General features: G+C 35.4%; 1 protein-coding gene across 2 annotated transcripts in view; it reads right to left on the bottom strand.

Annotated features, from left to right (window-relative positions):
• Positions 1 to 13040, bottom strand: part of WDFY3 (WD repeat and FYVE domain containing 3) — a gene marked incomplete at both ends in the record, with an annotated part of 188199 nt that overhangs the window by 110530 nt on the left and 64629 nt on the right. For both annotated transcript variants that reach the window (XM_080697358.1, XM_080697357.1), the window contains 5 exons: positions 1869 to 2050; positions 6628 to 6846; positions 7006 to 7106; positions 8413 to 8644; positions 10718 to 10830. In XM_080697358.1, coding sequence (XP_080553484.1) covers positions 1869 to 2050; positions 6628 to 6846; positions 7006 to 7106; positions 8413 to 8644; positions 10718 to 10830 — 847 coding nt within the window. The remainder of the gene's footprint in view (positions 1 to 1868; positions 2051 to 6627; positions 6847 to 7005; positions 7107 to 8412; positions 8645 to 10717; positions 10831 to 13040) is intronic.

The following is a 13040-nucleotide window of genomic DNA, read 5'->3' as shown; positions in this document are numbered from 1 at the left end:
TTTCATACAGGCAGCTTTCATCATTTAGTGGAATGAGGGATATTTCCACTGATGGTTTTGTCATTACATCATCCCAGGTTTAGATTGCACCTATTACACTACATATTAATGAACAGTCCCTGATGATGCTTATGATTGTAAAGACCAACATGTGAACTAAATTTGATTTACTCATAAGGACAGTGATGATGATGTAAATATAAATAACTCTCTTACACTTCAAATCTAGAAGCTAAGGACATTTTTATTTTTAATGATGTTTTAAAAAAGCAAGGTACAGCCGGGCGTGGTGGTGCAGGCTTGTAATCCCAGCATTCGGGAGGCTGAGACCTGGAGGACCGCGGTTCGCGGACAGCCTCAGCTACTTAGTGTGGCTCTCTGCAACTCAGTGCGACCCAGTTTCAAAATAAAGAATAAAAAATAGGGCAGGGGGGTGTAGCTCGGAGGTAGAATGCCCCTGGGTTCAATCCCCAGACCCTCAAAAAATAAATAAAATAAATAAAAAATAAAAAAATAAAAAAGCAAGGTACTAGAGAATCTATCAATGCATCTCAAATGTAATCATGTATACAAACAAGTTAAGAACTCCTCCCCTAGAATGCATTTTAGGGACTATTATAATGGAACATAAATTTATAATAAAACGCCATTATAGTTGATACCACTATAGTTGAATAGTAACTTTTTTTTTTTTTTTTTTTGGTGGTACTGGGGTTCCTAGAAGCCCTTTCTACCTCGGGCTACACTCCCAGACCTATTTTTATACTTTTTTATGTGGAAACAGGGTCTCTTAAGCCATCGAGGCTGGCTCCGAACCAACACGATCCTCCTGTCTCTACCGCCCAAGTGCAGGGATTACAAGCGTGTGCCACCACGCCCGACGAATACTACCTTTTTAAAAATGAAGAATTGAGAACTGGCTAGGTGAGTTCTAGAAAATAACTTCAGGTAGCATATACCTTATCCAAAATGTATGGAATCAGAAGTATTTCAGATTTAGGAGTTTTTCATATTCTGGAATATTAGCATAGACTTTACTGGTTTAGCATCTCTAATCCAAGAATCTGAAATGTGAAATGCTATAAAAGTTGAAACTTTTTGAAGTATCATGTTGGCACCAAGAAATTCTAAATTTTGGAGCATTTCAGATTTTTTAATTAGGGATCCTCAACCAGTGGGAACATTCATCCTAATTCAGAAAATGGAGCATCGCCTGATTTTTTACTAATTATTTCAACTTTTTTCTAAATATGATAATATGCTATCTGAAAAACTAGCATATTATCTCAGCTCTACAGAAATACAATCTTCTAAGTAAAATTGGAATGGCACCAATGAAGTAACAAAATAGTGTATACAAACCTTATTAAGGCATCCTCAACTTGTGTGTCTATTGTGAAAAAGAATTTAGCAATCTGGCTGAAGGCCTGACATAGTACCCTATAACCCCTCCTTCCATTATATATTTTTTTAATATGGTGATATGAATTAGTCAGCAACATGCCCTAACATATTTTTCATATGAGTACTGAAGGCCATTTTAAAAAATATAAGATATCCAGGCGGGGTGGCACACGCTTGTAATCCCAGCATTCGAGTAGCTGAGACCTGAGGATCGTGGCTCACCGACAGCCTCAGCTACTTAGTGAGGCCCTCCGCAACTTAGTGAGACCTATTTCAAAATAAAGAATAAAAAATAGGGCAGGTGGTATAGCTCAGAGGTAGAATGCCCCTGGGTTCCATCCCCAGACCCACAAAAAAAAAAAAGAAAGATAGCAATCTTAAAACACTTCTGTAAACAAACCCCTTCCAATCCCCTCACATACTATTTTGCAAAGCTGGTGTACTGGTAGATATAACATGCTTACCTTCACAGTGTTAACAAGCTGTCCGTCAATGTAGAGGGCTGCGGTACTGTTCTTCAGCATGCCTTTGCTCATCACCAAAACCAGATGATGCCACTGTCCCTCCACGATCAGTTCTCCACATCGAAAGCGAGCACAGCATGGGAGAATCTCATAAAAAGAGGATTCTTCACTAAAATCATCAACTAAAATAATGGGAGGAAGATGTATAAAATGTTTGCCAATATCCCTTCTATTCTGATAAGGATTCATATCTAGATAAGCAATTTCTGACTTTAAGTTGAAAACAATAAAATGATGCAAATGAAGATAGCCTTAGCTTAGTAAGAAAGCCTTATCTGTAGTAAAAAAATCAAACCCAGGTATTATACTTGCTTCCATCTGCTTAAAGTACATATCATTAAAATAAAAAAAATAGGGCTGGGCGTGGTGGCGCACACTTGTAATCCCCGTGCTTCGGAGGCAGAGACAGGAGGATCGCGCTAAGTTCAAAGCCAGATAAAAAATATAAAACATAAAAATAAAATAAAAATATTTTAAAAAAATGGGTCTGGGAGTGTAGCCTGGAGGTAGAAGGGTTTCCAGGTACCCCAGTACTACCACCAAAATAAATAAAATAAAAAATAGTAAATGAAATGAAAATAAATACAATAAAATAGGCAATAATATAATGTTATAATAAAAAATAAAAAGAGGAACATGTGGGATTACATCAAACTGAAAAACTTTTGCATGGCAAAGGAAAACAATCCATAAATTGAAAAGGCAACTTACAGAATGAGCGAAATATGTACAAACCATATATCTTATAAGGGGTAACCTACAGAACTCATATCAATAGTTGTACCCTTCTAGGAAGGGGACAAATGGCAGACAGGTATATGAATATATGTTCGACATCACTATTCATTCGGTAAATGCAAATCTGTCAGGATAGTTACTCTCAAAAAACAAAAAAATAAGTATTGGTGAATATACCTACAAATCAGAACTCCTATGCACCACTGGTGGAAATGTAAAATAGTTTCCAACATGGAGATCCCTCAACAAATTGAAAATAGAACTATCATATAATCCACCAATTCTACTTCTGGGTATTCATCCAAATAACTGAAATTGCAATCTAGTGTTCTTACATTAGCATTCCTGTTTACATATGAATGGATAAAGAAAATGTGGTATGTACATACCACAGAATACCATTCAGCCTTAGAAAGAAAGTTCTGTAACATGTGACTATGTGGATGAATCTTCAGGGCATTAGGGGAAATAAATACATAAGGTGACTTACAAAGGAAGTCATCTAATGAAACAGACAGAAAGCAGGTTTAAACAGCTTTGATACATCTAGGGTTTTGGACAACCAAGGAATAGGGGGAAATAAAAGATAAACATATGAGGGCTGGTGATGTAGTTCAGTGATAGACTGCTTGCTTAGCATGTACAAGGTCCTGGGTTCAACCCCAAGCAGTGTGTGCACACATAAAATAGATGAAGCAAGGAGCTTTCCCCTTTATCAACAAACTAAATCTTCTTTTAAAAGTTTTTTATTGGTGCATTGTAGTCATACATTATATTTCTTTTGCAGTACTGGGGATGGAACCCAGGGACATTCTACCTCTGAGCTACACCCTCAGCCCTGTTTTTTATTCTTATTTTGAAACAGGGTCTCATTGATTTGCAAAGGGCCTCACTAAATAGCTAAGGCTGTCTGCAACCCTCCTGTCTCAGCCCCCCAAATCCTGGAATTACAAGTGTGTGCCACCACGTCTGGATGTAGTCTTACATCTTAATGGGGTACAAGATGGTAGAGGCATACATGCACAAATCTCTCATTTAGTCCTTCCCCAATTTTCTCCCCATTCCCTCCCCCTCATGTTTCACTGAGTGATTGTCTTTGATATGGTTGTGAATGTATATCATGTACATTAGGAAATTTCCCTCTTCCCCCTTTCCAGGTCAGTTAAGTTGCCTTATTTGCTCATTTACAGATTCTCCTTCTTCAAACAGACTAAATCTCGAGGACTGAAGATAAATTATTTGAAAATTTTGAGTTTACTTTCTAACTTACAAATGAACGCAGGTATTTCCAGTTTAGAATATGTCAGGATATCTTAGTGATTCAACTGGCTCTTGAGAACTCTTAATTTCCTAGGTATCACACTTTCTTACAACCAATGAGAGAAATAAATTCTGGTGGTAATAATGTACATGTAACTTTCATTCTAATCATACATGGACTATAGCAGTCCTGCAGATTACATTTAATGAAAATGATTCAGAGCTAGATATATTCTTTCCTAATTTATAGATACATATCTAGTTCTAATAGCTTTCCAATTAAGTTCTATTCTCCAAATTCTCCATTACGATTTACTTTCTCATTGTCTTTTTCTCAGGTCATTCATTTTGTCTGATACATTTGTTTCAATAACACTTGCATGTCTAATACATGCTCAGCAATGTTTCAGGTGGTAGAGATGTCTTGATTAAAAAGAAAATTTCTCTGTGGGAGACTTATAGTAGGGTAGACTAATAAAAGTAAAATAAAAAATTAAAACTAGAAAGTTGAGATGAGAAAAAGAATATTCAACAAGGTTTCTGACAGTGGACACAGGAAGAGAAGATTCCTATTAAAGAGGCACACTGTAGTAAGACAGTAAAAGGGGGAGTATTTTTAGCAGGCTAAAACTAGATGGGGCATCATTTATCAAGACAGGAAAAGAGAAGGAAAGGCAAGTTTTATAGAGAAGAAATGTTAGAAACTGAAATGTTTACAGGAAGATGATTCATACAAAGACATCTAATATGCAGTTGGAAATATAAGGAAATATAAGAAGAAGAAATGTAAGAAACTATAAATTGAAAATATAAGAACCAAGCTTGGGACATAGATAAATAAAAAAAAATTGATTTCGTATGGGATAAAAAGAAACAAAACCCGCCGGGTTTGGTGGTGCATGCTTGTAATCCCCGCGCTTGGGAGGTGGAGACAGGAGGATCGCACAGGTTCGAAGCCAGCCATGGTGGCTTAAGAGACCATGTTTCCAAATTAAAAAAAAAAAAAAGGTATAAAAATAGGAGGTCTGGGAGCGTAGCCCGGAGGTAGAAGGGTTTCCAGGAACCCCAGTACCACCAAAAAAACCAAAATAAATAAATAAATAAATAAATAAATCCAACACAAAATGACGATTATTTTTCCTCATGAAGAGCAAAATGAGTAGGAAGACCAAAGGTGAAACCTGAAAAAATACTAATTTTAAGGGAAAGATGGAAGCAAAAGCCATTGAAGAAGCTTGCAAAAGGAAGGCCCAAGAAACTGTGGAAGACCAAAAGAGTTGCAAGACTAGAGATGGTTTAATGAGGAGGAAAAAGTAAATAGAGCCAAATGCCACCAAGGGGCAGAGAAAGTATGATAATGAGAGTTTAATTATGCAAGTAATTAATTTTTGCAGCACTGGGAATTGAATCAAAGGCCTTGACATGCTAGGCAAGTGCCCAGACACTGAGTTACATCCCCAGCCCGGATAATGAGAATTTTAAAGTATTAACTATATTAATGCTTATTTCTGTGCTAGGCACTATGAAGAATAAAGACAAGAAATCTTACAATTTAATTAAAAAGCTAATATTCATAGTTAATTAGTATTATGTGAATCAGTCAACCACATCTCAATGAATGTGATATTATTTTATTTATTTAGCTAAAACAAAAATAGATAAAGCTAAAACTATATACAAATGTTTATATTTAGCGTAAAACCATTGAGTAAACATTCATATCTAGTGTTACTGATGTAATTTAGGAAGCTCAAGATGGATGCCCTAATTGAGAAGTTCTATTGTCAGTTAGTGGCATTACAATGTAAGGCAATGGCAGGTTGGAGGAAACTGGGGCTATAAAATGGTTGTAAGTTGTCTTAAAGGTGAGTGATGGATAAAGTAATTGAAATGTTACTGTAACTATGACAGTGTGAATACATGGTAGACGGGTTCTCAATGACTATGACTTAAGCAGAATTTGTAGTAGATGATCATCTTCATCAAAACATACCCAACAAGAAAACTGCTTCCTAACTTCCTGATTTTTGACAAAAGGAGATGAGACCGTACTTGGTTCTCCCTCCACTATTTTCTGAGTCTCATTTATTTTCCTTCCTTCCTTTTTTCTGCTGGGGATTAAGCTCAAGGAAATTCTTCCTCCAAGATACACTCCCAGTCTCTCTTAACTTTTTATTTTAAAAGAGGGTCTCTAAGTTGCTGAGTATAATGTTAAGTTACTGAGGCTGGTCTTGAAGCTGTGATCCTTCAGTCTCACCCTCCCAAGTACTGGCATGTGCCAATGTGCCCAGCTTGTCTCTTTTAAAAGAGACTTAAAATTCATTGTTAATATTCAAGGTTTCATATAATCTTCTCTATGCTATACTAATTTATTTATTTATTTATTATTTTTTTTATTTTTTGGTGGTACTGGGGTTCCTGGAAGCCCTTCTACCTCCAGGCTACACTCCCAGACCTATTTTTACATTTTTATTTTGGAAACAGGGTCTCCTAAGCCAGCACGCATGGCTGGCTTCGAACCTGCGCGATCCTCCTGTCTCTGCCTCCCAAGCGTGGGGATTACAAGCGTGCGCCACCACGCCCGGCTGCTATACTAATTTAAGTTGGAGCAGAAGTATCAGTTGAAACTTAAAAACGAATATTAAAATGAAGCTCTATTACTTCTAGATTCAAAAGAGAAAACAGAAAGATATATACTAACCATAATTCTGGAGTAGTTCCTCTTTAGTGGAAACAATCAAAGAACGGTCTTTTGCTGATAGCACTATGGCAAGGCACACGTAATGCTGCTCGGAAGAATTTGCTCGGCGCACGATGGTGAGGAGTCTGACAGGGTGGTTATTGGGAGGAGAACTGAAGTGTTCAATACAAAACCAGCTGGAGTAGCTTAAGCCAGATGGTGGAGGGAAGAACCTTTCACCTGAAGTAAAACAAAAAGTAACAGTGAAAGACTTTAAGGTTTTTTTTGACTCATATTTCCATTTTAAAAGAGGCCAAATAAAGGAAATAAACTCTAAATAAAGTTATCTACTTGGGGGAAAAAAAGGAGCACTATAAACAAAAAGGAAGTAATATTTACCGGAGCCAATGCCGCTGACCACAGCCCCATCATTAAGACATGTTGCGACAGCATTGTTTGTAGGGGCATTATGAGGGGCCAAACTAGGCAGAAACAGGCAGCTATTAAAAAAAAAAAAACAATAATAAATGTATTAACGATCAACTATCTCTCCTCTTAACACCATGGAGGACCACAGTGAAATAAACTGCTCGTATGGAGTGTAATTAGAGATCAAAGATGATGGAATTAATCAGGATCCTTAGTGAAACCCTATTTTAATTATCTGAGTGTATGAAACAATATGCTTTAAAAGTCATTTTAAATTTTAAAAGTTTTAAAAATTATTATATCATTTGTATAGGTTAACACACAAACATAACCCTTGTCAGTACATTAGCACAATTATACCACCACATAAAAACTTCCCTTGTGGCCCTTTCTACTTACACTCTCCTCTTACCATTGGTCTGACGAGTTCTAACTGTTCACAATTACCAACTGTTTGATAATGACCCATGATGGTATACTTAAAATACAACTAGAGTTAGATTGATGTATAAGAACTCCACAAACAGGTATATATACAAATTATCTATTAGCAATCTAATAACTAATAGATCACATTATGAGTAAAAATAAAAAAAATTAAGAATGAAAGATTTTGTGTTGACTTATGTTTGTATTTAAAAAGAGACCAATTAAAGCAAATAACCTTTATGATTTCATTCTGAGATCTATCAATTTTTGTTTCTATTTCAAGGCAGATGGACTTTACAAACTTCTGGGTTTTCTGTAGGTTCTTAATTGCTGCTTGTGCTATTGTAGCTTTTTCTGTCACTTAATTTCATTTGAAGTGACAGTCACTGAATATTTATAATGTATATGATACCATCTGCCGTAATTTGACGGACATAATGACAACAAAATCTAGTCAGAGTATTTAATTTATACATTATCTATATGTTTCATTAACTATATCAGAGGTTGGCAGACTTTCAGAGAAGGGCCAGATGATAAATATATAGTGCTCTTTGAGCCAAACCAGTCTCCATCATAATTATCCAAGTCTGCTGCTCTAGCACCAAAGCAGTCAGAGAAAATATGTAAATAAACGAGAATTTTGTTCCAATAATACTTCACTCACAAAAAATAAAGTTTATGAAACTTTACTAACAAAAAGAGATTTGGTCCATGGGCATCAGCTTACAGTATGTCTCCTTTATTACATGGATTTATTTAATATATGAAATAATCTAAAACACTTAAATGTGGAAATCTTTAAAAGAGCATGTTCAAAAAGCTCAAATCATTTAAAACATATATAGTGTAATATATACCATAATGTGTCTCAAAGAGATTTAAATCCAAAGATCTATTTGTAAAAGAATAAAACAACAAAATAAGGCAACCTTGCAATTTCCTTACCCAAACCCTTCGAGGGATGTGTCAAATTCAACAAAAGCTGGAGTAACTGATGACCCATGAAGTCTGATGTCATGTGGGGTTGTCATGGAGACCAGACACTTCACCCTGGTCAAGGGTACAGTACTTCCTTCTGCAGATTTTACTAGGCTTTTGCTTATCCGGTAGTGGTTATCTTCATGAAAGCTAAAAACATTGTCAGAACCCAGACCTTCCAGAGATGTGATCATACTATCTGTAATTCAAAGAAAATCTTATTTTAAAATAACTTCACATGGTTGATTTATTATTAAACAGCAATCTTTAATTTCAATATACAATAAAATTCTTTGTAAACTCTCATCATCCAAGTATTATGCATTTATGTTCCTTTTTAAACTTAACTAGTCTGTATTTCTTTTACTTAACACTAAAGTCATATTCACATTGCAAAAATACTGGAAACTACAAATTACATGTAAGAATAAAAATCTCCAATAATCACCACTGTTAGAATATAATCTAATTTTAAACCTTGATTAGTAATTTACAAACCAAGTTATATTTTATTTTCCCAAATTACTTTTTATCATTTCTGAGAAGAAAGCAAAATATTCTAGAAATACTGAAACAGGGCATCTTTCTAATAAAAGAAGTATTAGCAATGAATGGCAGCAACTTCATTTCCCATCTTCTATTTTTTATTTTTTTCTTCCAAATATTAGAGTTAAGTATCCAACAACAAAACTATTTAAACTTAAGGATTCCTCTATGCATACAAGTAGTAACATTTCAAGAATGAAATCACAAATGTTAAGCAAACTTTCCAGGAATATATTACAAATGCAATGGAGAAAACAGCCCTCTGAAGATGAACAACAGGAGTTTATATATCTATTTTCTTCTGATTATGTGCGAGAATTCAGACAATCATGAGAATATTTTTCTTCGGGAAAGAAATTAGTTTTTACTTTCAGAAAAAGAAATTACAACTTGATTCTAAAAAAGTGTAAAATACAAAAATAACAACAATACAAAATAGACATAAAGGGCTGGGGATGTAGCTCAGTGGTAGGAGTGCTTGCCTACTATGTGCAAGGTTCTAGGATCAATCCTTATTACCACTAAAAACAAACAAGTGACTGAATAATGTAAAAAAGATGTATATTAATTGATGTGAAACTGTATTTGTTTTTATTTTCTAATAAAACTGTGTTGAGACTCAAAAATATCTTTAAGTTTCCATACACAGTATTGGTTAATCACTGGTAATAGTTAATTGGAGGAAAGATTAAGACTGAAATAATAACTGAATCTCTTGGACTTGAGAGTTTTCACTGGAAAAATGAAAGAGCTGATCTAGAAGATTACTACCACCTTTCAAAACAGCCTCTCTATGTTCTAATATTCTTTTGTCTATTTCACTACTAATGATCATCACAATCTATTTTTTTTTTAAAAAAGCCTGATCATCATGGCTAGTAACAAAACAAAATTATTTGGAAAGTAAATAAAATCTGAGCAAATTTCCAGAATTAGCCTTGGGAGGAAATCCAGTGCCTCTAGGCTCCACTGGCAACACTTTGCACACAGCATTCAAGCTGATGGAGTCTGAAGCTTCCCCCATGTTCCATGACAGAATGGTGAGCAGTGCCTGTACTCAGCTAACTCCTTAGGTAATGTTTCTATCAGCCTAATGCACAATCTTCTTGGGACCTTCTCAGTAATAGTATCATATCTCCTATGAAACTACCATCTATTATTTTCCAAGCAGGTCCTCTCTTCACTTCCAAAACAACGGAATTTCATTCTCTTTGTAGTCATTCTTGCCAAGGGACTGGAGGATGTCAATGTCCACGTGAACAACCATCTAATATCTGCCTTCTAGTTCTAGGATCACCATCTTTCTCTGAATTTCTTCTCCACTTCACTCCAGAGCCACCTGTCTTCACTTCTTTCCCTATCAGGACTACAATCCTTGAAGTATAATTTCAACTTCTTTAATCATAAGGATTTCAAATTCCTGTCCTCTTGGTCTTCCTGCAGAGTTGTCTTATAAAGCCAAAGCCTAGCAATAATAGTCCAAACAACTGCTCCCTCAGTCCATGTAGTACTTAAGAAAGAGAGACAAATTCTCAACCCCCTGAGAAAGAGGAATTACCCTGTCAAGCCTAGGTTTTCATGTCCTCTGGACCTTACACTATCACTCATTTCTCCCCATCCTTACTGCTCCCATGCCTTTTCCCTTTCTTTTTATAAACTTCTTGAAATAAAATTCATCCCCCACATTAAAATCAACCAATAAAGGGAATGTCAAAAGTTAACTTACTTCTCATCTCCGGGTCATAACCCAGGGAACTTGATTTGTGGACCCTGTATTGCTTCAGCAGTTTTTTGTCCCAGGCACCACAATTTAAAGGACTTGCCAAACGCAAAAACTCCCTAAAGAAGAGAAGTTATTTCTTGATTGAGATTATTATATAATTCAGAAACCAAACACACAAAATGATAGCATTTAATGAATTATGATAGACTAGCTAAAATACAAAAGAAAAGCAAAGTTATTATAATATTAATTAACGGCACATTCAATCGTCATATATCTATATTTCTATGTATTTTTCAAAATTATTTTCAGAAGTTAATAAAAATAGTTAAGAAAAATGTCCAACTCCAATAAATCTAAAACCACCTTATACCCAAACCTAGAGATTTTCTTATGCTCTGCATCTTAGTGAAATGTGGTTTGATTACTTTCTGTTCTTTGGGTTTCTATATTCAGAAAATCAGAAAATCCTACTGATTTTATTTCCTAAAAATATCTTGAATCTGGTCTTTCCTCTCCATTTCTGCTAATATCACCCGTATTGGTATTCATGGAAAATATGTCTATATTTTTGGTGGTGATACTGGGGATTGAACCCTAGGGAATTCTTCCCAAGTTTTGCCCCCAGCATGATTTTATTTATTTTTTATTTTGAAACAGGGTCTCAGCCAAACATGAATCACATCTGTAATCCTAGTATGTGGGAGGCTGAGATTGGAGGACAGCAGGTTTGAAGTCAGCTTCAAAAAATTAGTAACTCTCCGAAACTTAGCAAAACTCTATTGCCAGATAAAAACTAAAATAGGGCTGGGGGTATAGTCTGGAGGTAGAAGCCTCCTGAGGTCCACTCCCAGTACCACAAAGAAAACAAACAAACAAACTAACACAAAAAACAGGGTCTCACTAAATTTCCCAGGCTAGCCTCAAACATGCAATCCACCTAAAGTCAGGTGACTTTAGCTTGTAGAGTGCTATCAACTACCAACTTGGGAAAGATTCCTCTTTATCTTCAGTGACTCCAATCTTGCTCCAGCTCAATCCATTCTCCACTATAATTAGTATCTTTCAAAATTTAAGTTTACCCAATTTCACTGTACTGCTTGACTCTGTAGTAGATGTCCATTCCTGGAGATGGATAAACTCTTCAAATTGGCAAGTGTATAGTTCCATACCTAAGATATTTCTACTTCAGTTTCTAACTTTTTTGTACTCATTTCTCCCAAAATCATAAATTTTACTCAAGATGTACTTAATTTTTTAAACTATATTCCTTTCTTACTGTGGACCATGGAATTTGTCTTTCTTTTAGCCAAGAATAGTCTTTCCTCCACTTATTTTACTTGGCTAACTACAACTACACTTTATTCCTTCATTGCCACTTCCAAAAAGCCTCCTCTGAGCTACTGGATATAATAGTTGGGATTTAGAATAACCGCCTAGCCCATATGGAAACAAAGTAGCAATGTTGGAAGTGGGGCTTGGTTTAATCTAATCAGTGGATAAATCCGTTTTAATGAATTTACTGGGTGGTAATCTAGGCAGGCAGGGTGTGGCTAGAGAAGATGGGTCCCTTGGGCTGTGGTCTCCGATCCTCTTGCTTGCTAGCTTGCTCACTCTTTGATTCTGGCCTCTGTGATGTGAGGAACACAGCCTTTGTGCTTTCTGTCTCTCGGCTTCCCACCGCCATGCTTTGAGTTCTAAAAATGCCAGACTCACATGGATTGAACCCACAATTTCTAAGGAAACTGTAAGCAAATAAATCTTCTTGTAAATTCTGTGGTCAGTTTTTTGGATTATAGCAACTAGAACCTTAACTATGAGATTGGGTAAGCTGCTCTTACATGAACTTGATAGCACTACTATTTTAGAAGCTAATATTTTAATTTCCTATCTACCTGATTGTATTCCTTACTAGATTATACACTGTTTGAGAACATGAACCTTCTTTAATCTGCTTATCAATGTTTCCCCTGGGCTCAGAATACAAGAGGGGTTAAAAAAAATGAACAATTTGTATCTTTTGATCAGGGTAGTACAGAATAAAGAATATATCATATCTATAATCTTTATAAAATAAGCTGCTTCTATTCTTATCCCAGTATTAAAAAGAGTATAAAGTATTATGAAGGACAAGAATGTAAAATATATAGAGCATGTCCTTCTGGTATGTACTGCACAGAAATAACAAGCTGTTCAGGAATTACACATAATAGGATTCCTTAATATCCTGTCATTAATGGCATCATGTAAAAAAAAAGAAAAGAACACTTCTCGGTACTTCCAATACTCTGTAGCTAAATAAATAAATAAATAAATAAGGTTACAA

Source organism: Muscardinus avellanarius (genome assembly GCF_963383645.1).
Source record: "Muscardinus avellanarius genome assembly, chromosome: 6".
Classification (NCBI taxonomy): domain Eukaryota; kingdom Metazoa; phylum Chordata; class Mammalia; order Rodentia; family Gliridae; genus Muscardinus; species Muscardinus avellanarius.
Note: the sequence above shows the minus strand (reverse complement) of the source record. Positions and strands in the feature narration are given on the sequence as shown.